The sequence below is a fragment of the Delphinus delphis genome, chromosome 2 (genome assembly GCF_949987515.2).
Source record: "Delphinus delphis chromosome 2, mDelDel1.2, whole genome shotgun sequence".
Taxonomy (NCBI): Eukaryota; Metazoa; Chordata; class Mammalia; order Artiodactyla; family Delphinidae; genus Delphinus; species Delphinus delphis.
Window position 1 is genome coordinate 144,445,986 of NC_082684.1, and position 26,756 is coordinate 144,472,741.

Genomic DNA, 26,756 nt, shown 5'->3' on the forward strand with positions numbered 1-26,756 from the left:
TGAGGTCTGTCACCTTAATTGCAGGAACTCAAACCTGCTTTTCCTGCCCTTCCCCAGACTCTTGGAGCTGCAGCTTTCACTGACAGGACAAGAGCCGCTTGTCAGCCAGCTCGGCTCAATTACTGCACTCCAAGATTTATATACTGTAGATGGAATTAAAACATCACTGTGTACTCCCAAGTTTATAAACAACTAAGGGGAAAAGAAATTGGGTGTTTGGTGAAGGCAAGACACTTGTATATTTTTGCAAGCTTGCCAGGGCCAGTGAGAATCTTTCAAGGATGGCAGCTGAGATGCTTCAGGCAGAAACACATTGTGGTCAGGGGCTGAAGCCAGGGGACCAGGATTTTTGTTTTCTTTCTTAATGAAATTATCAACGACACCTGATAGTACTGAGGCTCATGCCTGCACTTATAACAATACAAGCTTAATATCCTTTTAAAATCAGTTTAAACCATTTTAGGCTGCAGACTCAGATACTCACATATATTTTTTAGTCTCCATTAGCTTTTTTTTGCAGTGTCAAAGAGACAAACTAAAACTTTTGCATACTCATCAGTAGATGCACTTTATTTTTTGTAATCATTTGTTTTGTGACAATACATGTAGGTAAAAAAAAAGGTGCTGCCTGGAAATATACACTGACTTCTAGTTCTTCCACACTGAAGAGCTTTCATACCAGCCTGAAATCCTGGTGTAAAAATCACAAGTGCAAGAAGAAGTTTTCATACACAAGAACTTACTGGAACCAAAGGCTAATTTTAAAAACATATAAAGTAACACCAATGAAAAACCAAAACAAAACAAAGAAAAAACAAAGACTCCCTTTTTACCATGAGATTTCTTTTTGTGGGTAGCTGGAAATAGTAATTTGCTGACCAGAGAGAACAGGAGAGATTTTCACGGTTAATCCTATTCTGTTCTTAATGAAGTAATTAAAAAATCCAAACATCTATACTCTGGTGGGACAAGATTTATGTTGAGGACTGGTCTGAGACATCTGAGAAGTCACAGCTTGAAAACAAAGTAATGGAGGAATATTGTTCATCTATCAACCTGGAGTTTTTGCCTTTCAGTGGAACTTCCCCCTGCTGATGTTTGCCTGGAAAATTGCTCCAGCTCTGTGCTGTGGCAATACAGTAGTTATTAAACCAGCAGAACAAACACCACTCAGCGCTCTCTACATGGGAGCCCTCATCAAGGAGGTAAGAGAAACTGACTTCAGGAGCGGCTCCCACTCTCCTTACAGTGGGGGCCTACTGGAGCATATCTGATTTAACGTGCTTCATCAGCTTTCACAAGCCACGTTTCCTCCAATTCTGTTTTGTTAGGCTGGCTTTCCACCGGGAGTCATCAATATTTTGCCAGGATACGGGCCAACGGCCGGGGCAGCAATAGCTTCTCACGTTGGCATAGACAAGATTGCGTTCACAGGGTCTACTGAGGTAGGTGCCTGAGAAACCATAGCTTGAAGAACAGTTCTGCAAATGAGTAGAGGATTTAAGAGAAAATTGAAAATGTCACCCATAGGCTGAACACCTAAAGAGCAGTGAATGCCCAAGGTCTCAAGGAGCAGCGTTGGTATCATAGCTAGAAGACTGATGAATGTCAAAGTAAAGGTGTACATTGACTATTTGATGCCACAGATCTCTGAGGTCTTTTGGTATGCCATTTGTGGGACTGAGACCAGTCCCAGAAAAACAAACAAAACCCTATTATATTTTGAAATAAAAGGAACACATATCAGAGGCAAAAACAAACTAACAAACTGTCCCACAAAAGTGTCCCAGAAGCTGGGATTCTGAACACTTTCTTAAATCAAGATCATAAGATAAGAACTGGAGATCTAGGGACTTCCCTGGCGGTCCAGTGGTTAAGAGTTCACCTTCCAATGCAGGGGGGTGCGGGTTTGATCCCTGGTTGGGGAGCTGAGATCCCACATGCCTCGCGGACATAAAATAGAAGCAGAATTGTAACAAATTCAATAAAGACTTTAAAAATGGTCCACATCAAAAAAATCTTAAAAAAAAATATAAAGAACTGGAGATCTAAATTAATCTCTGGTCTTATTATATCAGCAAATCCTGTAGATGCAGTTTGCAGCTTACTATGGCCATGAGCCATAAGGGGTGATATAGAGTAGAGGTCAGCAAAGTTTTTCTGTAAAAGGCCAGTTGGCAAATATTGTAGACTTTGCCGGCAATATGGTCTCTGCTGCAACTATTTAACTCTGCCCCTGGAGCACGAAGTAGCCATAGGTAATGTATAAGCTGAACAAGGCTACAGGCCAGCACTTCATGTCCTGTGCTGGCTTTGCTCTGGGGGCAGTCAGCTCTGCTTGCCTGCCTCTTGGCTCAAGCACTACCGAGCCACACAGCTTTCACGAGTTATCAGCCCTTCTGGTCACATGGGGCCGGAAGACACTCTACAGTGGGTGGTGCCGTGATTCAGCTCCTTGTCTGGGCGGGGCAAACTGGGCTCTAGGGCTAGCAAAAGTCCTTATTTGAGTAGCTGAATCAGGCAGATCTGCCACCCTCTGTGTTCCCTGATCAGAGTGTGCCCCCAGTTTGGTTCTGCAGATGAGCAAAGCCACTGGTTGGGATTACTGCTTGGTCACCGCAGGTAGGAATTCAGCCTGCCAAGATTTGTGTGCTGCAAGCCCCTACCCGCTTCACTGTCACAGTCACGTTCCCAGTGCTTGAGCTCTGCAGAGTCTCCTGCGATCCCTGTGGTACGAGATCAGAGTAGTGGCTCCCACAAATTAACTCACAATTCTGACTTCTCTTTTCCCACTGGAGGAACCAGAGGGTCCAGAGAGATCTCTTCACATGGTGCTGCAATGGCCTGGGGGAGGGGCAATGCGGTCACAGTGTAGGCCGCTTTTCATAACCCTTCTAATGGAGTCTGTCTGGGTCTCTATGGTGCAGGGGAGTGCTTCAGGCTTAACCTTGTGTTCTAGGATTCTCTCAGTGATGTCTTGTTTTTTTTAATAGTTGTTAGTTATGCTTCTCGTGAAGGGAAGCAAAGTCTGGAACAACCTATGTTGCCATCTCTGTAACATCAGTCCTCAGTATTTTCACTAGTACCAGGTTGCTTTAATTATTAGGTTTTAAAAGATGTGTTGTAATATGGTAGGCAAGATGCCCTCTTATTTGATTTTTCAGAACCTTTTGGCTATTCTTTCCCATTCTTTCAGATAAAATATCAAATTAGTTTTCCAAGTATCTTACCTTCCTCTACAAAACTCTCATTGGAATTTTGATTGGTGTCATATTACCTGTCTATATTAAATTGAGGGATAAGTGCTCTCTCTAGAAGATTGACTTCTCATCTAGGAACATAATATAAATCTCTTCATTTATTTGTCCTATAATGTTCATCACTGATATCATCATTTACGTGTTAGGCTTTTCTTGATAAATTAATTTCTGGGGATTTAACTTTTTGTTCCAAGGATATTTCAGTTTAAAAACTGAGCACTTTTTTTTTTTTAAGTCACAGTACCATGTATTGGAAAGTTATATTGAAATGATGACTTAATCTTTCAGGCCAGACAAGAAGTGACATAGTGAATCAATAAGAACATAAGTGCTTGTTGCCAAGTTGCCTGGGTTTAAATCTCTGTTTTGCCATTTAAAAAGTTTTTAAACTTTTAAAAAGACTTCATTGAAGTATAATTTACACACAGTAAAATGCACCCATTTAAGTACCAAATGTACACAGTCATGTAACCATCACTCAAATTAAGATATAGAATATTTCCATACCCTAAAAAGATTTGTCATACCTTTGGCCCCAGGCAACCACTGACCCTTTTTATTAATTTTTCTTATTCTATTAGTTCACATAAATGGACTGATACAATATGTACTCTCCTGTGCCTGATTTTTTTTTTTTTTTGGTGAGGGGGTTGTTGTTCAGTATTTAACGAATTTTTGATATGATTGGGTTTGAATCTCCCATTTTGATTTTATTTTCTACTTGTCCCATTTGCTTTTTGTTCTTTTTCTCCTCTTTTTCTGCCTTATTTTGGATGAATTTAGTACTCCATTTTATCTTTTATTTTGGATTATTAGCTAAGCCTCTTTTTTATATAAATTTATTTATTTTATTTAGTTTTATTTTTGGCTGTGTTGTGTCTTTGTTGCTGTGTGCAGGCTTTTCTCTAGTTGCGGTGAGCGGGTGCCACTCTTTGCTGCAGTGCGCAGGCTTCTTATTGCAGTAGCTTCTCTCGTTGTGGAGCACGGGCTCTAGGTGTGTGGGCCTCAGTAGTTGTGGCATGCGGGCTCAGTAGTTGTGGCTCACGGGCTCCAGAGCACAGGCTCAGTAGTTGTGGTGCATAGGCTCAGTAGTTGTGGCTTGTGGGCTCTAGAGTGCAGGCTCAGTAGTTGTGGCTCACAGGCTTAGTTGCTTTGCGGCATGTGGGATCTCCACGGACCAGGGCTCGAACCTGTGTCCCCTGCATTGGCAGACGGATTCCCAACCACTGCGCCACCAGGGGTGCCCCAGCTAAGCCTCTTTTTAAAGTGCTTGCTTTAGTAATTACAACATGCATCTTAATCACAGTCTATTATTTAAAAGTATTATGTTACTTCATATATAATGTAATAACAGTACAACAGAATTCTTATATTTCTCATTCCATCCTTCATGCTACTGTTGTTCTGTAATTCACTACTGATGTACGTTATATAGCCCATAGTACATTGCTACACTTTTTGTTTTAAAAAGTCAACTATCTTTTCAAAAAAATTTTTAAATGAGAAAACAAAATTATTTTACATTTACTCACATACTTGCCTTTTCTGACCCTCTTCTTTTTTTTGGGGGGGGGGTTTGGTCCATGTTTCTTTCTGATATCATTTTCCTTCTATATAAAGATCTTTCTTTAGCATTTCTTATAGTGCCGGTCCGTTAGTGAAAAATTCTCTCAGCTTCTGTTTGTCTGAAAATGTCTTTATTTTGTTTTCATTTTTTATGACTTTTTCCTGAATATAAAATTCTGATTCAACAGTTTTTATTTTATTTTATTTTACTTTCAACACTTGAAAGATGTCATTCTGTTTTTTTATGACTTGCTCTGTTTCTGATAAGAAGTTAGCAGTCATTCTTATCTTTGTTTTACTGTATATAACTCTTTTTCTCTGGGGGCTTTAAAAATGTTTTCTTTTTACTGATTTTCAACAATTTGATTATGATGTGCTTCTGTGTAGTTTTCTTTGTTTTTCTTCCCATTTGAGGTTCATTGGAAATTCTTGGATCTATGAGTTTATATTTTCATCAAATTTGGAAAACTTTGGCAGTTATTTTTCAAATATATATGCTTTTTTCATGTCTGTTAATTTTTGAAAGAATGCTGAACATTGTGACCATTACCTTATTGAACATGTGGATTTTGTTTTCTTTCTTTAAAGAGTGCTGGACTTTCTTCTGTAAAGTGGTTAAGTCACTTGCAGTACAGCTTGACCCTTTTGACACTTAATTTTAAGCTTTGTTAAGTACTAGCTTATCTTTTACTAAGATACTAAACTTTATTAAGATTACTAAGTTGGGATCCTTCTGGAGTTTCTGCTGAATGTTCTCAGTGTTCAGCTAGGTCTTTCCACTCTGGCTAGTCAGAACTCAAATGTCCCCAACTCTGTATGAGCTCTGGGGATTATTCAGCATACAAATTACCTGGTCTTTGTTCTTTATCCAGTCTTGTGGAGTTTCACCATATGTATACCCAGTTTAGCCTTCAGCCAAAGACTTGGTGGGACCCCCGTAAGGTTTCTTGACTGCATTGTCTCCCTCTGGTACTAAGCCCCTCACATTTTAACCACCTTATTCTCTCTAAACTCTGATCTATTTCATCAATTCAGTGAGACCACCGTGTTCTACTTTGGTCTCCCCATCCCATGCTGCAATCTAGAAAGTCTTTTGGCAGAAAGGTCTTCCCTTGTTTGTTTCTTTTATCTCTAGAATCACAGTCCCATACTGCCTGATATCTCATTTAAAGAAAGCAATTCCTTGTACCTTTCTAGTTTACCATGAGAGGGCAAGTCCAGTGACAGTTTTTGACAAATAGACTGCCAGTTATTCCTACAGCCAAAATGGGTTTATTCAGAATCAGCAAAGAATTGCAGTTTGGGGTCTGCAACCATGGCAAACCACATGCAAGTCCTTCCACAGCAAGGAGAGGACTCTTAAAGAAGGGAAAGGGAAATTCGAGGGCTATAGTAAACAGAGTCCGTTGGAGAAATTGACAGTTTGAAGTATAGTGGCTTTTCATTGGCTGAGGTTGTGACAGTCTCCTCTAATTGGATGAGCTCTTGCCAGGCAAGAAGAGGAAGTCTTTCTTTTTCCTGTTAGGCTCTACTCTTGTCATAGGTGTTAGAGCTCCCCTTTCTGGTCTCCCAGCTCTATCTTAATTGAGGTTTCTGTTTATTAATTTTTACACTTCCCCCGTTTGATCAAGAGCTTTCTCTGAAAGCATTGCTGATCAAGAGTCCAGTTTTCTGGTTTCAGCAGCTTTTTGTCTCTCAATGCACGGAAGGACCTTGGGTGTAGTTTCCCATGTCAGAGGGAAAGTACACAGATTGAAAACCTATTGAGGTCGCATTCTAGTAACAAGGAGGGATAGGAGGGAGAACTCTCAGGCACTTTTTGTGTAAAATCCATGTGTTATCAAGATCGTAGACATAGGAGATCTTCTGAAGTGTTATGTCATCATTAAAGGTCTGGCAGGCAAGCTTCCAACAGGACTGGTCCAGATTATCTTGAGAAAGCTATCTCATCAGGTGTTGTCTGCTTCAATTCTAGAAAATTTTTACTTTCAGGACCCCAGATGATATGCAGGTCCAGTCAGGGTTTGGTGCTTTCTTTTAGTGTATCACGTGAATCCAAAAGTCTATTCCCTGGAGTTCAGTGGCACAGGGGTTGGTTAGCAGTACCAGATAGGGGATCTTTCCAGCAAGGTTGGAGAAAGTCTTTCTGGAGGTCTTTTCCAATTAGATAAAATCTCCAGGGTGTAAGGTGTGATGCTGAACGTCTTTGTCTCCCAAGAGCACACTGTAAAAAAGGTTGCTCTAACAAAACATGGTTATTTTTAATAGAAGCAATTAGGCCTTTGCAATATTGCAGTATCTCTCTTATCAGTGAGTCAAAAGGGGCAGGAGCCAAGTTCATTGGGTATTCTATGACTGTTTCAAAGTATGAGAGTTTATGAGTTCCAAAAGGGATGGATCTAAGATTTAGAAGGACCTATGGCAATGCTTTTGGCCAAGGTGTTTTTAGGGACTCTACAAATTTGCCGTTTGAGTCTTAATAATATCATTAGTGCATTTGACTAAACTAGAGGGTTAACAGTGGTACACATGGTGAAAGCGTTGTAAAACTGGCCAAACAGTGCACAGTTGTCAAAGTACTGACTAGTAAGATGAGTTCCTTGATCACTATGAAGTTCAAGAGGAGTTACCCAGGTAAGGATAATCTTTTTCAAAGGGACTTCAGCCACAGAAGAGGCAGTAGCCTGTCTGCAAGAGATGCCTTCAGCCCAGTGTGAAAACAGACAGACCAGGACTAAAACATATTTATATTCATGAGACAGAGGAAGTTGTATGAAATGCTTTTTCCAGACCTCAAATGGTTATTAGGCAGTTTGAAATGTCCGGGAGCAGTGCAAACAGGCTTCTCTGGGTTATATTTCAGACGCGTGGGATAAGTGAGGTAGGAACTTCTTGCAGCCTTCTTAATGTTTCTTCACCAATATTGATTCATGAATGCTATCATTATGTCAGTAGACCAATGGTTTAATGTATGTACAGTGGTTAGGATTGGGAATTCTAGAATCACTGCTAGGACTGAGTTGTTATTTGGTCCAAACCAGAGCTTTCTCTTTTTGTCAAACCAAGAATTGTTGAACTTCCAGTCTTGTTTTTCCTTCTCTGAGGCCAATTGTGTTCAGCTTCTCTAGCCAGTTTTTCTAAGTTCTAATTTGGGGAAATATCTCTTTGGACCATGCCAGAGGTTTGGCTGTTGTTGGTTCCTTTAAGGACAGCATTCCTTGTGGAAATGTCAACAAGGTGATTTCTTTTAGCTTCCAGAAAGTCAACTTTAGAATCTTAATAATAGCTAAAGCAGCAGATGAAAGTATTGCATCTAGCAATTCCTGAATATAAGAGCCATTTAAAATTTTATTTCCACTACAAGTAAGGAAGCCATACTGCTTCCTCAACATTCCAAAAGTATGGGCTACTCTGAAAGCACATCTACTATCAGTGGCACTTTTGTCCTTGGCTGAAGTACAAGCCTGTGTAAGAGCACATAATTCAGCCTGTTACGCCAAAGTAGCCATAAGTAAAGATGCTGCTTCAACAACATTAAAAGGAGTTGTAATAGCATGTCCAGCACAATATTTGTCATTGTCACTTTTTAAATAGAAACCATCAGTGAACCATGAGAAATCAGTGTTACCCAAAGCATTTCCCTGCAGATCATCTCAAGGAGTCGCGAGGTGATCTATCAGCGTTAAGCAGTCATGAGGGACTTCATCAGTGACAGAGGGGAGAAGAGTAGCAGGGTTACCGTCACTCTGTAAAAGAGTGATGTGAGGAGCAGTTAACAAAAAGACTTCAGAGGAGGTGAGGCAGCTGACTGAGAATTGTTGAATATGATGAGAATTCAGGTGAGCTTTTACTGCATGAGGTACAAAAATGGTTAAAGGGGATCCCATAATAGTTTTCTTGGTGGCTTTCACCAAACGGGCAGTGGCAGTAATGAATTTTTCTCCTGTTTTGGGAGAAAGAAATTCTGGCATGATACTTCCCTAAGAAGTCTTAGCTAAAAATGGATAGGGGTGGAGGAACTAAGGAGAAAAGAGTATGTATTTCTCAAAGGGTCTAAACAAAAGGGTATAGGTTCAAAGACAGGAACCTCTTGTGGTTCAGTAGAGATCCCTGATATTTGAACTGTTCAGTACTCCAAGGCAGGGGCTGCTTTATAGTAGCAGAGTTGAGCACCGGGTGTGTTGGCTTTGGTGTCAGTTAGGACTGGAGGAGATTCAGCCCCAATCTGGAGAAACATTTCCCTAAGATGGTTAAGAGGGAGGATTGGGAAGATCCCCTGTAGTTCCTCAGAGCCACTTCCTTGAGGACTGGGAGAGCAATGGAAAAACTGGTTAGAGGCCTCAAGGTGCCGGAAGTGCTCGAATTTATAACAATCTCTTTTCCAGTGTCCCGGCTGTTTTGCAAAGATAGCAGAAACTTAGGAGGGTTTTGGTTTCATTTAGGGACCTTCATTTGCTGGAGTTGAAGATGAAGAATTTTGTTGGTCTTCCTTTTAGGTGACTGCTCTAGAGTGCGAGAGAGCTGGTTCACCAGATTACCTAAATCTGAAGTGGACATAGTTTCCCATTCCATCCTGGTCCTTTATACCAGAAGGGAAAGGTCCCGGTTCATCCTATTGATAAACATAAAATTAGAGGCTCCCCAGGTGGGATCAACATTTGAAGGAAGACCAGAATTTTCCTTAACAATCTGGAGTTAATTATAATAGTCATGAACAGATTCATCAGATTTGCGTGCAAGCTTGAATTTTGTCCCAGTCAACAGGCTTTGGAAAAGTCCTAGGAATTGCTTGATGAAGTTGTCTAGCAGTTGCCTGAGCCTGATCACATAACTTAGCGGGCTGGTCTCTAGCTTTAACTCTAGAGACCTTTCAGGAATTTCCCAATTAGCAGCTTTCATTCCAATGCTGGGCCTAGCCTTCACCAGCAAGCATATGAACTAGCAGAGATGAATCAGAGAAACCAGGTTGATAAGTTTTGTTTTGTGTATCCCTTAACTACTTATTGTGGATATAGATGATTTTACTACTTTTGTCTTTTAATTTTCCTGCTAGCTTTATAAGTGGTTGATCTGCTCTCTTTATCGTATATTTGCCTTTACCAATGAGGTTTTTCCCTCTCATACTTTTCATATTTCCAATTGTGGCCTTTTCTTTTCTGCTTAGAGAAGTCCCTTTAACATTTATAAAGCCTGTTTTGTGCCACTGAACACTTTTAGCTTTTACTTGTCGGTAAGACTCTTGATCTCCCCTTCAACTATGAATGATAGTCTTGCTGGGTATTCTTGGTTTTTTCCTTTCATCATTTTAAACATATCATGCCACTCCCTTCTGGCCTGCAGAGTTTGTGCTGAAAAGTCAGCTCATAGCCTTACGGGAATTCCCTTGTATATAACTAGTTGTTTTTCCTTTGCTGTTTTAAATATTCTCTCTTTATCTTCAATTTTTGTCATTTTAATTACAATGTGCCTTGGTATGTTCCTCTTTGCATTAATCCTGTATGGGACTCTCTGTGCTTCCTTTCCCAGGTTAGGGGAGTTTTCAGCTATTATGTCTTCAAATATGTTCTCTGCCCCTTTCTCTCTTTATTTTTCTGGGACCACCGGCACATTTGATGTTGTCCCAGAGGTCTCTTAAACTGTCCTTATTTTTAAAAAGTCTTTTTTCTTTTTTTGCTTGGGTGATATCCCCTCCTCTGTCTTCTAGTTCACTGATCTGTTCCTCTGTATCATACAATCTACTGTTGATGCCTTCCAGTGTATTTTTTATTTCAGTTATTGTATTCTTCAGCTCTGTTTGGTTCCTCTTTATATTTTCTAACTCTTTGTCAAAATTCTCATTGTGTTCATCTGTTCTTCTTCTAAGTTCTTTGAGCATCTTTATGATTATTACCTTGAACTCTTTATTGGGTAGATTGCTTACCTCCAGTTCACTTAGTTCTTCTGGTGTTTTATCTTGTTCTTTCATTTGGAACATATTCCTTTGTCACCTCATTTTGCCTAATTTTCTATTTCTATGTATTTGGTATGTTGGTTATGTTTCCTGATCTTGGCAAAGTGGCCTTATGTAGGAGACATCCTATGGGACCCAGCAGCACATTCCCCTTTGTTCAGCAGAGCTACCTGCCCTAGGGGGCCCTCTGTGTGGGTTTTGTGGGCCCTTCTGTTGTGGCGAGCTGACTACTGTTAGCCTACTTGTAGGCATGGCTGGCCCCTGGCCTGATTGGTTGATAGGCTCTGCCTAATGTGGAGGCTGCTGGCTGCTGGTGGGCAGGGTGAGGTCCTGGCATAACTGGCTACACAGGGCATGGGATTTGTGGTCCTGGTGCTGGCCCATTGGTGGGCAGGACTGGGTCACAGGGCACCTTGTTGCAGAGCTTCAGAGGTTCTGGGGCTAGTGCTGGACCACTGGTGGGCAGAGCTGGGTCCCAGGGGAGGGGGTGGCAGGTTGCAGGGGCAGGAGTCTCGGAGCTAGTGTCAGCCTGCTGGTGAGTGGTCTGGGTCTTGACCAGTGCTGGGTGTGGCTGGGCCCAAGGGATCCCAGAGCTTGGTACTCACCCACTGGTGAGTGAGGCTGGGTCCTGGGGCTAGTGCCAGCCCACTGATGGATTGGGCCAGTCCCGACAGCTGGCTGCAAGGTCCTGGGGACCTGGGGCTAGTGCTGGCCCACTGGTGGGTATAGCAGGGCCCTGGGCCCTCTGGTGGCTGGGGCCAGTTCCAGGGCATCTTGGGGCTCAGGGTGTCCTATGGCAACAGCCCTGCTAGTAGGTGGGACTGTGTCCCTGCACCACTATGTGCTAGGACTGGGGTGTCCCAGGACTGGTGGTTACTGGTTGATGGGCAGGGCCAGGTCTTGGTGCTAATAAGCTAGAGGGTGAATTCCAAAATGGCAGTTGCCAATAGCAGTGCCCTCGTGGTAAAATGAGCTCCCCAAAATGGTTGTTGCCAGCGTTGGTGTCCCCAGGGTGAGCCCCAGTTGCCCCCTTCCTCTCTGGTAGGCTCTCTAAGATCAGCAGGTGGGTATGACCCAGGCTACTTTCAAATTACTGCTGCTGCCTTTGGTCTCAGAACATGTGTTGTGTGTGCCCTTTAAGAGTGGAGTCTCTATTTCCCACAGCTCTTTGGGTCTCCTGAAAGTAAGCTCTGTTAATGTTTGGAAGCATCAAATTACCAATTGAAATAGGTGCTCCATTCAGTTTGGGAAATTTTAGAGCTGTGTAAGTTTGAGGATTTCAAAAGTTTCCTATAATCACCATTGATATTCTAAATTGCCTTTGGTTAGGTAGGTGTCAGGTAGGTCACCGATTCTCATAGTTTATCATTGTCTCAAATTGAATATATTATACTCAATGAGGTTACAAATTTATATACTTCTGTTGATACAACTAAAGTCTTAAGAATACAACCCTAACGATGTTTGGATTTAAAAGTCATTGGTTTCTTCAGTGTAGAATATTTTTAAAGTATTTTAATCCCATAAATGACTAATTTCTAATCTTTTAAAAAAATTATTTTAATTTTATTTATTATACAAATGATAACATTTCTATGCAAGATTTGCCTATAAAACACTAATTTCTAATCTTTTGGGGTGAGATAATTTGCTTATCAGTTTAGTGGCGATTTTTTAGCATTAATTTTTGAAGATTACAGTTTCTGCTCAAACATACCGATTTTGGGGTAGTGGTGGTTTGCATTCTCTTTGGACTCTATCCTTTAGTCATTCTTCTCACTACCCCGCGTAGCATCTGATGTGTAGTCAGCATGAATTATAAGTATTTATTAGGTACACGAAGGAGGAAAGACTGAATTTGAGAAATAAAAGCTTAATCTCAGAACTAGAAGGTGATATATCAGTGGAACACTTTCTTCAAAATGTCACTAATAGCTTAGGGTTTAATGTTTTTTACTTTGTAGCTATATAATTATGGACCACTTAATTCTGTACAAAATTTGCTTAATAGTAAGCACACATTTCTCAGGGTTGTGAGAATTAAATGCACAATGAGTTTTATAAGTTGTAAGCAACAAGCAAATGTTAGTTTGTAATATGTCATTAGCATTCTAAAAAATGAGAGAGCTCTGTGAGTTGGATGATCTGTCAAGGCTTCAAGAGAAAGAGGGATTTGATACAGGTTTTGTAAGATATGGGTAAGTAGAGTGAACGGAGAAGAAGTAGAATTAGTCAACAACTAGAAGCTGGAGTGTACAGAAAGTCTTAGTGGAGTAGAATAGGGATAGGGAAGGGGTTGGAGAGAAAGGTTGGGAGGCAGATGAACTAGAAAGTAATATTCTGCAAATCAAGCCATTGAAAATAATTCTCAGTTTAAAAATTGAGGCCAGATAGTAGAAGACCTTTCAGACAAAGACATCCCATGGAAACTCTACACCAGTATCCTTTATGAATATAGATGCAAGAATCCTCAACAAAATACTAGCAAACAGAAATCAGCAACTTAAAGGATTATATACCATGACCAAGTGGGATTTATCCCAGGAATGGAAGGTTAGTTTAATATCCAAAAAATCAGTCAATGTAATATTCCATATGGATAGAATAAAGGACAAAACCGCACCATCATCTCCATAGACATGGAAAAAAGCATTTGACAAAATCAACCACCACACAGAAACATACAGAAATATTATTCCTAATTCCCAAAAAGTGGAAACAATCAAGATAGCCATCAAATGATGAGTTGATAAGCAAAATGTGGGTGTACCCATATCCATACAGTGGAATATTATTCAGTCACAGAAAAGAAGGAAGTACTAATAGAGGCCGACATGGGTGAACCTTAAAAACATGCTAAATGAAAGAAGCCAGTCACAAAAGGCCACATGTCGTGCGATCCTATTTCTATGAAGTCTCAAGTATAGGCAGATCTATAGACAGAAAGTAGATTAGTAGTTTCCAGGGGCAGGAAAAAGGGGAGAATGGGGAATGACTACTAATAGATATGAAATGTTCTGGAATTAGATACTAGTAATCATTGAGATGATTGCACAATTGTCTGAATATACTAAAATTGAATTTTAAAGTTCAAAAGGTAGATTTTATGGTATATGAATTATATCTCAATAAAGCTGTTAAAAATGGATGTTTTTAAAGAAGTATATAAGGCTTAAAATTGTGGATATTAATAGCCAACATCGATTGAGCACTTACTGTATGCCAGATACCTGCTAAGTGCTTTGCATATATCATCTCACTGCATCTTTACAGTAGCTCTAGGAGATACACAGTTGAGCAAGTGTGGCTAGGAGAGGTTAAATTACCTGCCCGTAGTCACGTGCTAGTAAGTTGTGGGTCTGAGAATCATACCCAGAGCTTATACTTCAAATGACAGTGCTATGCTGCTAAGGGGCTGTACTCGGTACCATAGAAGGAGGGAGCCATTAAAATCAGGAATGACATATCAAAGGGGATACTTAGGAAGGATAATATCAGTGGAACATATTCTGTTCAAAGCATGGTCAAACGTATGTAATTCTGAAAGGTCATAGACACTATGCTAGCTCAACTTTTTTTCCTTTTTTCTAAAATTTACTTTAAAATCGCATCTTTAGCCTCTTGAAAACTTATTCGATACATTATAGGGCTTCCAGTGGATGATCTCTGGCATAGAACTTACAGTTTTAAACCTAAGCTGTCTTGTCCACTCTGCAAATATTTATTGAGCACTTACTAAATATCAGCTACAACGTTAGACCTTAGAGAAATTGTGCAATTCAGTCTAACCCAGTGATAGTCTGCGAATATGTAACTAGTATAGTGTGATGTGTATGGGAGCATGGAGAAAGAGAAGAAGAATTCTGCACCATTTCTCTTAATACTTCCTTATTGAAGATGCCTTCTAAGACCAAGGCTAGAACTAAAATTCTTTTGCTCAACATGGTTTTCAAATGTATCTATATCTGTACATTAAGGAGAAATATAATTTATTCAAGATGCTTAAATTCAAACGAAAAGCTATTTCATTCAAAGGTAACACCATTTAAGAAAAAGATAATTCTACATCTTAATTCCACAGTTGTTAGTACTCACAACTGTGGGAAATATAGGTCTATCTTCCTTTTCTCTTTGGAGAAAATGAAATTATGGTGGTATGGTATGGGAGCCAAAGTACGAAAAGGACTTGTGGGGAAGGAACCCCAGCTGTGGGGACCCTTGTGAGTAATGTATTGCTTGATATTGGCGAAGAATCATCAAACACTGGTATCATTCAATTCTCAGAATCATTTCCCATGCCTGATAGTCCAGCACTTTCAAAAGGCTTGATACATATTTTGCTGGAATGTAAAATGGGATGTTAGGTTTCACTGTTGCCTCTCAATAGCAAATGCAGTTTTTGTTTTTTGCATTTTAGTCAGCTCTGCTTTTAACAGGCATTTTAACTCCAGAGCTGTGGATTTTATACTAATTCAGTATATCCTTAAAATCTCTTCTAAAGTGAAAAGGCTAATAGAGATGGGGGAAAAAATAGCCCTATGAATCTAAATCACAACAGATGGGACTTGTTGAGGAGTTAGTGGGTGTCTGATTTCCTCGTGCCCCGAACACTTGGTAGAGTGATCTAGTGCTGGACACCAGATGTTCAGTCAGTGACTGCTAAACACATAATTCCAGTGTTCTGGTGGAAGTATTTTTATATTTAAGGGACACACAAGTGTGCAAAAGCGAGGAAAAATATTAGGTTTTCCCGTATACCCATTTTCCGTAAATCATCTTTCTAATGCTCAGATTATATTACTCTCACCTACATTCAGGCCAAGTTAATTTCCATCTACAAAACTATCCAGTGGTTTATGATAAGCAAAGGTAATAACTGAGCCGAAGGGTTAATAGTCAATCTGATCCATCTCACGATCAACAAAGACCTCCTCACAGGATTTTATATTAGGGAGTTTAGAGCTTTAATGAAGTTCACCTTGAGTTTATTTCTTTCAATCCTTTATTTAGAGTCTCTGAAAGAAAAATAAAGTACTCCTCATGGCTCTGCTAAAATGAAAGCTTGAAAGAATGCTGCATCACACTACCTCTAAGAAAACTAGAAGAAGGTATTTTTTCAGTAAGAAATGCCAAACATAGTCTTCAAATCATACTAAAAGCAATCAAGATTAAATATCAGATCTAGATGAGAAAACTAGACATAATTTAAACCTCTCTCATGGTAGTGTGCATTTGTTCACAGTACATGTTAATATGTAATCTTTCCCACCCTCAGATTCCGTCTGTAGGTAAGGGATGACTGTACCTGACTCATCGAGTGTGAGGAGGAAGTAAGCTAGTGTATCTAAAGTATGCAGCACAGGGCCTGGCCCTTAGCAAAGTGTCAATAAATAGTAGCTGTTACTGTTTTCTATTTATTGTTAAATGAAATTTGTATAACAATGTAGTCTTGGGAAAATGTGGTGTAATATAGAAGGGGGCTGGGTTCAACCAAGCTTGGATCAGATCCCAGCTCTCTTTGGCATATTATTTAGTCTTTCTGATCTCTCATTCATCTGTTAAGAGGGGTTATGAAGAACTGCTTACATGTTTACTTGTGGATTAATGGAGATAGTGTATTTGAAAGTTCCAGTCCTATTGCTGTCACATTGTAAGAATTCAGTGAATATTAGTTGAATCTGATTGATTCTAGTTGAATCTATTTGCAAAGGATATGTCTGTCGAAAACTAATTCCTGCTTTCCTCTAGAAATTTTACTTTCCTTTTGTTTTATGACTTTTATAAATATTTTACAAATATTTTTGTCTTCTAATACATGTTTATTTTTGTTTTGTTTTGCTTTTCTATTTCACTTTTTTGGAAGATTGCCTGGGTGCTTGCTTGAATAAACTGATTTTTAATTTTTTTTTTTCGGCTGCATTGGGTCTTCATTGTTATGCATGGGCTTTCTCTGGTTGTGGTGAGTGGGGCTACTCTTCCTTGCGGTGCATGGGCTTCTCATTGTGGTGGCCTCTCGTTGCGGAGCATGGGCTCTAGACGCATGGGCTTCAGTAGTTGCGGCACGTGGGCTCAGTAGTTGCGGCACGTGGGCTTCAGTCGTTGCAGCACACGGGCTCAGTAGTTGTGGCTTGAGGGCTCTAGAGCACAGGCTCAGTAGTGTGGCTCACGGGCTGAGTTGCTCCGTGGCATGTGGGATCTTCCCGGACCAGGGATTGAACCCGTGTCCCCCGCATTGGCAGGTGGATTCTTAACCACTGCAATGCCAGGGAAGTCCCCACAGTTCTGTGACTTTGCACATGTCATTTCTTCTGACAAAAATGACCACCCTTCCCTTGTCTACCCAATGAGATCTTAGCTCAACGATTTTGTTCTATCTGTGCAGATAACTGAGAACTGGTCAATTTCTATAATGAGTATGATGCTTTATTCTTATTTAGATTGATGGTCTCAAATTTTACCACCCTTTTACTTCCAATAATTTCTTTTATTGGCTTCTAATCTGTTCTTTGTTTTCACCACCTTTTGCTTTCCCTTAAGTTTAGTTTTTTTTCCTCTTCACTTGTTCTCTTTCCCTTTCAGGCTTTAATTATTTTAAAATTTAATTAACCTATTCTAATGCATTTAACTTTAATTAAAACCATTAAATCATATTTTAAATAGTCATGTGGATTCAATATCATTTCCCCACCAATAATTCACAAAGGTCAACAAAAAGAAGTGTGGCATAATTACTCTAATAAAGTAACATTTTTATTGCTTAATATATCTTTATTAACAGCTTTATTGAGGTATAATTGATATACAATAAATTTCACATAAAGTGTACAGTTTGGTAAGTTTTGACATATGTATCCACCTGTGAAACCATCACCACAGTTCACATAGTACATACATCCATCAGCCTCAAACGTTTCCTACTGCCCCTGTGTAATCTCGCTTGCGTCTTTCGCTCTGCTCCTCCCCCCATTCCCATTCCCAGGCACTGATCTGCTTTATGCCACTGTAGGTCATTTGCATTTTCTAGAATTTTATGTAAATAGAAACATACAGTATGTACTGTTTTGTCTGACTGTTTTTACTCAGCACAGTTATTTTCAGATCCATGCACATTTTTGCATATATATCAAAAATTAATTCCTCTTTATTGCTGAGTAGTGTTCGATTTTATGGATACATCACAATTTGTTCATCTGCCTGTTGATGGACATTTAGGTTGTTTCCAGTTTGGAACTACTATACATAAAAGCTCCTGTGAACATTTTATGTGCCAGTCCGTGTGTGTGTGTGTGTGTGTGTGTGTGTGTGTGTGTGTGCGCGCGCGCGTGCATGTAGGTGGATAGTTAGATAGATTGATTGATTCTTTTTTTCTCTTGGGTAAATGCCTAGCAGTGGAATGGCTGGATCTTCTTAGGTTCAGAAACTACTAAATTGTTTTCCAAGGTGGGTGTATCATCTTACCAGCAATGTATTAGACTTCTAGCTCCTTCACATCCTCAGCAGCATTTGGTATGGTCAGTCTTTATAATTTTAGCCATTCTAACAGGGGTATAGTGCTATCTCACTGTTGCTTTATATAACACAGGAAATTCTTTATCTTCACAGGAAGAATATTAACAACTAAATATGTTATCTTCAACAATGCAGGTATCCAATGGGGGAGCTGAGAGAGAAGGGAGAGTTGGGGAAAGAGAATAAGACGGAAGGTGGCCCCATGAAGTATTTTGCTGTTAGGAACATTCACACAGTGAGATAGCTTACAGCAGTGTGCATAGAGCAAGTTTCACCTAAAGTTTTCTGGTGGAGTCTATTGATATTTCTCTCTCTAGAGGGGTTTACATTCACTAGGAGGGAAACAAATCCTGTGGCATCTTGAGTATCTCCAAGTTTCTTCTCTAGGATGATATCATTGACAGATAACAGAGGACCAGAGGGAGAAGTATTTGACTAGACTACAAAAGCCACCTTATAATTATATTAATGGTGGCAGGTGGAGAACTTTCACAGGCAAATCTAATGATCATGTAATCACCAAACCCCTTTACAGCTTGTAGTTTTTTACTTCTTTATTTATCTACCCTCTCTTAGTTTTGTAGGTTACTTGGGAAACCGTATAGGTTCTTCCAGAGGGTACATGCCACTTAAATATGGATTTGAATGTGGCTCCAGTAATGATTATCCTAGTAGAGGGGACCTGTTTATACATCACAAAATGTCTGGAACAGTCAGCAACAAGAAGCTTATTTGAGGTGGCTGCTTTCCATTTTACTTTAGCAAAAGGCCTTTAAAAAGAAAACAAAGTTACTCAAAGATAGGATTAATTTCTCCTTATGCAGCTAAATACATAAGCAATGAATGTAAATATTTGATAAGTGAATATAAAAGGGCTCTTATAAGCACAGAGTAAATAAACAACCTCAATAAAGTACAGGAAAACAGTTTGCATTTTGCTTGGTATGATGTTTTCTTTATTCAGTTAAATTAACAAACCATGATTTCATCATTAGTCAACAAGATAGTAGAGGGACCATCAAAGCAAACTACAGGAGTGTCCGGATTGATCTGTGCCAAACAAATGTTTGTAGCTAACAGCTGTATTATCACTGATTCTAATTTACGCAGCCAGGGTTCTCCTTTCATTTCCTAAGTGAGATGAATGTCATCTTACATGATACAGACACCCTCTCTGCTGCTTGAGTAATGAATCAGGTCAGCTCTCCCCTCTGGGTAGCCTCACCCCTCTTTGTAGGTGGGGAGAAGTGGCCTGCTAGAGTTTTTCTGTTATTTTTTTTTAAAACAACTTATAAGCCTCTTTCTAAGGTTGTATGAGTCCATTAGTAAACTATCCAGCATTTGAATGAAAAATACCAGTTTGTTGTGTCAAAACCTTTGGATGTACAGGTTTTAAATTATGTGCTTTCTTCCTTTTCTTGTTTAATACTTAAATAAAACCTTGAGTGCTGAAGAATAGGAAACAGTATGCTGTAGTCTTTGCCTGCTAGCTGAGATTCTTTGATTCATTCTGCAGTAGATTTATCTCCTCAGAGCTCAGGCTGAGAATGAACCGATCCTAAGAAGCCCATCCGTTTAGTCCACCTGGTTAGTGGGACATGTAGTACCTTTGACTTGAGGATTCCAGGCTTCTTCCCATCAAAGCAGAGCCCCTCCCCCAAAATCAAAATCTTGATTTTTTAAAATTTATTTGAGATTAAAAGGGAGAGTCTTATGTAACAGAAGGAGGGCTAAGGGTACAGGGCAGTCGCTCTGGAATATGTGTTAGCTGTGGATGGTGTGTTTAGCCATCAGAATTCTGCTCATAGCAGAGGGTATATAACCCCAGGAGAACATCTGGAGAAGAGAAGCAGTCCTGGCTCTGCCACTCAGTGGGTGCCTGTCAGCAAGTCATTTCTTGACCTGAGTCATGCTTTTTTTCAACTCTAAAATGGGGTAATAATTCTTACCTCACAGGATCACCATGAGGATTAAATAATGTTTGTGAGAACAAGCAGCACAAAATAGGTGCTCAATAAATGATAATGTTCGACCATTGGAAAACAGAACCAACGATGAAAGGTTAGAGACAGTATGAGAGAAACGCCCTTAAGGATTCTTTAATTCCACGGTTCTTAACCCTAGCAGCACATTAAACTACCCATGCCCACGGGCTCCACTGCAGACGAAGATGATCGGAATCTCTGGGGGCAGAGCCCAGACAAAGAAAACGATTTTAAGTGCTCCGGGAGCTCCAACGTGCAGTCATGTCAGAACCATGAAGCCATCCCCTTCATTAAAGATGTGGAAATTTCAGCCAAAGATAAGTAAGAAGAGGAAAGCTCAAAATCATTCTGCCAGTGGTGTCAAGGCAAAAGCCTTGGACATAGGCATTCTGTGTTCTAATCACTCACCTCTGTTTCCTTGAAGACTTCATAGTCTCTGATTTCCAGAGACTTCAAGAGCAGGTGTCCTGTTCTGGCCCATTGGCTCATCAAATGTTGCTGACAATCTGTGTGTGTGCGTGCGCGTGCATGTGCGTGCACAGGAGTCCCTCTGCTGACGGTCAATCTGGTAGGGAAGACAGCTAATTAAGCAAGAGCAGTATGAGAGTTATGTAGGATCAGAAAAGTGGGAAAACCAAACCCTATAGCCAGGGTGGATCTAGAAAGCTAGCTTCTCAGAGGACGTGGCAAAGGTAGGGCTGAAAAATGAGTAAGCAAGGAGAGGAAAGACATTTCAGGCAGAGGAAACAACTAATACAGAGACACGGTCATATTCCAGGAAGGGCAAGTGGTTTCATGTGCTGTAGTGATGAGTGTGTGGTGGTGAGGATGGTGGTGGAGGAGAGGGGCTGGAAGCATAGTCAGAGGCTGCATTGTTTTTCACAATCTGAATTTCACAAAGTTTTGAAATTGCTATTATCCCTTAAATTAAGGGAACTGCTTAGATGCCTTGGTCCTGTGACTTTCTGGTGCAGATCTGCGAAGACTGATTTGGTCTGTTATTTCTGGATATTTCAGAAAGACAAGAAATGTCCAATTATACATATTTTGGGCATTTCTATTTCTATCATAGAACCAGTAGCACAATGAAAATCAAGAAAGGAGAGGAGGAAAGAAGCACAGAGTCAATCTGTTTGGGGTTTAAGAAAGGAAAATATATTGGAAAAAGCATTCATCTTCAACCTGTTTACTGAGATCTCTACTAGAGAGTTTTCCATCTTTTAAAAAAGGTGGCATATCTCTGAGAAGGAATCCACCCCAATATGTATACTTAACTGATCAAGAAAAAGAAATATCTCTGAGAAGAAGCCCATCCTAGAAATATGGGTAATTAACTAATGAATAAAAAGAAAAATTTTACCAGACTTTAGAAACTCTGTTCAGGGAGCAACAGCCTTGAATAAAGAGGGCACGGAAAGCCTTCCATGGTCTTTTTTGTCCTGTATAACTAATTATTTTCCATGCAAAGCTCCAAATTGCATTTCCTACCCTGCTGCATTGCTGTGAGCATGATTCTGGTACATTGTGGCTCTTCCAGGGATACTCCTGATATCAATCGTGAAGACTATTCAGAATGAGGATGGGAGTCAGAGTTGATTTGTGCCAACATTCCTGCTGAGAATTAGCCCAGTTCCATTATGTGTGGGCGAGCCCCTGGTTCCTCGCCCTTGCCTGTTTGAGGTACACAGATACAGCTGAGAGACTCTGCAGGGAGTGCCAAGTTAAGACACCCCATGATAGGAACATTATCACTTACTCTTTCATAATGAGCTCTTTGTGGGAAACCGAAAAAGATCAGGTTTATCTACCATTCAGTGCAGCTGTGGTGCCTCTATGAAAAGCGAGGTCTGCTTAGTAAGACAAGAAGAATCCAGAAGAATTGGATTCTTCTGGACAGACTCTCAGAATGAGCAGGGGCCCTGAGTCTTTTTTAACTCTTCCAACTAACTGGGGTGCTAAGGGCCAGCGTAACTGCTTGGTTTGTGTCTTCGTTCATCAGTTGGAGAAACCGAGGCCCAAGGAGGTGAAGTGGCTTCCCCAAATCAAAGGTTAGTTAGAGGCCAAGCCAGAACCTATAGTAACTAGGTCTTCTCCCTCCTGTGGGCCGAACTGTCATCCATAAACCTGGTTATGATTATAATTAGCTAGGTTGTCAGAGATAGGACAGGATGTATATAAGAAGAGTATATTGTGAAATCTTTTCTGATTTGGAAAAAAAGATAATGATGAACTTGGTCAAAATTTGTTCTCTGTGCTTTATTCTATTTAATCTGTGTTCACATACAAGATTTAATTTCTCAAACTGTGTATTTCTCTGTTTTATCTCACAGGTTGCCTATTTATCAGAATAGGGCTTGGTGTTACGAAGTCCACCCCTGTTGACTTGAACCACTCAGAAGACCTGTGCATCCTGGCAGCCTCATTTATCTCACCTCATGCTCCCACCTTGTAGTCGTGTATAAATATGACTGGCGTAGCACATACATATCCCCGTGGAACTTACTACTTTTCTATCTAAGATGGGTCACTTAATCCCAGGCCTTTCTTTCATGTCTGTACTTCATTCTTTCCTGGACTTTCCTACCCCATAGATTTTAACTTTGGAAACCTTTGCATGGGATTTGTACAAGTAATATTTTAGGTTGGTTTGCACAGGACCTATCATATTTTGTAAGAGTTGGCTCTCACATGAGCTCTTTATTTTTAAACATTACTCTTTCCTGTTAAGAATTCCCTGCTTTGGAGTTGCATCTATTCTTCCTATTGTCTCTTTCCCCCTCATGGTAATAACAGTGAGGAGTGCCTCCCTTCAGGGTCACTTAACCTCGTTCCACGCGCAGGGAGAATTCATGAGTAGTAATATGTTCTCCAAAGAGAGTCTGACCTGCAAACTGAGAGTATTATGGGAAGGCAGATGATGATACCCAATCACATAATTAATGAAGATTTTTACACCTAGCCCACTTCTGTGGGTGAGGCCCAGAGGAGCCTGACTCTGGGTTATAACAAAATGCTGCACAACCATAATTTCACTGTTCAGATCTAATATTAAATCAGGCCCAGATTTTTCTGTACTTATTGAACACCTGTTAGGTTTACATGGGAATCCTCTTAGCTGTGAGCTCCTTGTGGATGAGGAACTGTGCCTAGCATTGCACTTGGCACATAGTAGGAGAACCAGGAATAAGTGTGGAATGAAGGGGATTGGTGAACAACTGGGGTTTTTCAGAGTATCCTGTCCTGAGGCCACTGCAGATGGAAGTGGTTCTCCTGTAGCATAACACATCCAGTTCTTTCTTGAGGTTGGGCTGCAACTTGACCTTCTTCCAAAGATGAAAAGGAAAATCATTATTCATCTGAGATTTGCCTTTCGGTGTTTAGCACGAATTTGGTTTCTAAGGAAAAAATGGCAAAGCATTCCTGCAGGAAAAATTATTCTTTAGGTATTCTTCTCTGATGACCATAGACTGAGCAAGATTTTTGTATAGTTACTGTAGCCATGAAAATACTAATCATTGGACAACATTCCCAATGCAACAAATATCAACCCATAGAGCACTTTGATGAACGTCAGGGAGCAGAGCTAACAGAAATGTAATGCTAGTGAGTCGGCACTCTCTTTACCAACTCCACACGTTTATTCAGCATCTTCCTATGTGTAAAACCCGTGATTTCTCCTTGCTTTTGTTTGTTTTTCAAATGTCAGTCTGAAGGCAGAATATACCTTTTGTAACTGATGAACTGTGATCATTATTTGTGTCTATAAAAAGTGATATTCCTCCTCACTTTTAAATTAATTTGGAGTTTCAGGGATAAGGTTTTGGTGGTATGTGGCATGCATTAGGTGCTCAGTAAGTATAGAAGGGAAGGCAGAGTGCTGGGAGGAGGTTACGGGAAGGAGAGGAAGTGATCCACACTTGGGCCCTGGAGTCAACCTGCACAGAGTCCAGCAGACTCTGCGTGTAACTGCCAGGTAACCTGGTAACATCCATTGACTTCTAACCTGAGTTTAATATTCTTTAAAATGAGATAATACCTACTTCGTAGGGTTTTTGAGAGGCTTAAATGCATGAATACATGTAAATGTCTGATATAAACCAACTCAATAAATGCTAGTTTTTTAAATATAATTAATAATAATGTTCATGATGTCCAGTGATTATCTTCTTTGAGAAAGCACTTGTCTCTTTATCTTCCTGGACTTTGAAATGAGTCCCCTTCAGTTGATATGGATTCCTCAGGGCAGAGAGAGACAAGCACAGTAGAATTGCTCAGAACAGGCAGCTGCAGGCGACAGCCTCCTCAGGGACGCCCCATGGTGTTACTGCCCTGCTGCCCTCGTGTGGGTTCCCCTCTGCTAGGGTCTCAGGCTTCAGTCCTAATCTTACCTGACTGCTGTTCTCTTGCCAGGATGGAGGGCCAGATTCTCGTTTCCTTTGTGTATCCATACTTTCCTCTTGCAGGAGAGCATGTTTGCCTGAGAATGGGACCTTTATTAGCCCATCTTCCTAGGGGGTTTACCTTGAGGTCGAAGAGAGACAAGCCGGCCCAGTGGGGAAGGGCCGTCTGGCTGTGGGCTGACGTCTGCCCATTAATCCTTAGGGCCAGATGTTGGTGTTTCTTAAACCTTTGATGAGTAACAGTGTTCTGCATCTAAGAGACTCTAATTTTACCTCTTTCAGAGACATCACTATTTTTTCACCAAAGTTAGATTTCCTCAGAACGAGAGTACATTTTCTAAAAATGTTTTGGCACGAGGTAGAGTAACAATAAAAACGTGTAAAGCATTTAGCCCAGCTAATGAGCAATACTGGAGACTGGTGGCAAGTCAGAGGGCTTCCTCGGGGTTTTCCTGAGGTAATTGACACGCACAGAGAGTGGAGGGGCCCTGGGAGGAGACCTGCTTTGGAAGGTTCTGCCCCCTACAGCCACCTCCATTTCTCTGCGCCCAGCGTGGAAGAAGGGGCCCTGGCCTCTCATACCTGCGCGCGGCTAACTGGTGCAGGCGCTTACTGCGTGCCAGTCTGGGTTCTGAGGGCCGTCGACCCTAAATCACTTCATCCTCAGGACACCTAAGTTCTGAGGTGGATACTGTTTCTAGCTCCATTTACAGAGGAGGGGACGGAGGCTCAGAGAAGATAAAAAATTTCCCAAGGTCAAACAGTCGTTAAGTGATATAATCAATAAAAAAAAAAACCACCCAGGCTCCAGAGCCTTTTCTCTTAACCACTGCTCTACTACACTGCTTGAGGAGTTACCCGTCCTTCCTGAGGATCGCAGGCAGGGACCAGAGGGGTCCAGCATATATTTAGCATTTTTCTTCCCCAGCTTTTTAAAATACTTTATTTTCAGTAGGATTCCAGGCATAAGTAGCAGTCTTCATCTCAACAAGGGCAAACTGCCTATAAGAGCTATAGGGTGGCCCAGCACTTTCCGTAGAGTGACCTCTGCCCTCCAGTAGGGCAGCACCCTGTCACAGGCCAGGTGCCCTGGAAGGGGTTTCTGAGATGGAGTTTGCCATGCAGGTTATCTATTAGGGGTCCCAGCCAAAGGGCAGTTGACACAACGGGAAGTTGAGCTGCAGTGCAGGCCTGATGGCCTCAGCCAAGCACCTGGCTGTGGTGGAGCAGACGTGGTCTCTCAGAGCTGCCTGGTGGTACCACCGCCACCATCCGGCGGTGGATGTGGGACACCTGAAGGAGGGCGTCCCCTTGGGCAAGGAAGCTCTTTTCAGCTGAGGTGACTCTGAAGGAGCTGACAGCATTCCTTGTCACTGAGGCAGTGCGTTCTTCCTTGAAAGGGGGCTCTAGGCGCTGCATCCGTGTTTCCATCTTGACGCTTTCAATTTTATTAGCATTGTGAGTCTACACAATGGGAAATGCTTTCTTCAAACTCAGCCTCTGTTTGCTTGGATTCTAGATAAATAGGCACTGCACAAATAAAGACAGATCCTCGGCTTTCTGGAATCCTTTTACTATAGCCCTAGGCAGAAGCAAAGGTATCACATCAATATATATATTTGGACCATGTGATTAAAGTCATACCTGGCATTTTTGGAGGCACTTAAAGAGTTTGTTTTACGCTCATCATGTCTTTCAAGTGGAGCCAGTTGGCTTTTTTCTGGAGGCCAGAGTCCAAAGCTAAAAGCCACAATGCAGTGATGGAAAATCTCTAGTTACATTTTGCTTGCTAGTTGTCTTTCAGAGAAATCTTTCAGTGATTAAGATTCCAGGTTTAACTCCCCTTTCCTTGCTCCTTCCATCATGATACTAAAGCAGTCTTCCAGCTCACTTCAGAACAGACATTAACCTGCATCCCAACTGACTTATTTCTTGTCCACGCGAGTTGACCACAGATTCGTTCCTGTGTATCCGGTGGGTGCTTTGCCCTGCAGGATCCATTACTGCTGTGTCCCACTGTTGCCCACAGCTGGCTCTGGCCACTGACGGTCTCAACTGCAAGGTGCGCAAAACCTTTCTCCATTTC

The 26,756-nt window shown here is 40.9% G+C and overlaps 1 protein-coding gene across 1 annotated transcript in view; it reads left to right on the top strand.

The window, feature by feature from the left end:
- Nucleotides 1–26,756, top strand: part of ALDH1A2 (aldehyde dehydrogenase 1 family member A2) — a 94,120-nt gene that overhangs the window by 55,228 nt on the left and 12,136 nt on the right. Inside the window, exons 6-7 of the mRNA XM_060003745.1 lie at nt 1,077–1,205; nt 1,332–1,445. Of these exons, the coding sequence (XP_059859728.1) occupies nt 1,077–1,205; nt 1,332–1,445 (243 nt within the window). The remainder of the gene's footprint in view (nt 1–1,076; nt 1,206–1,331; nt 1,446–26,756) is intronic.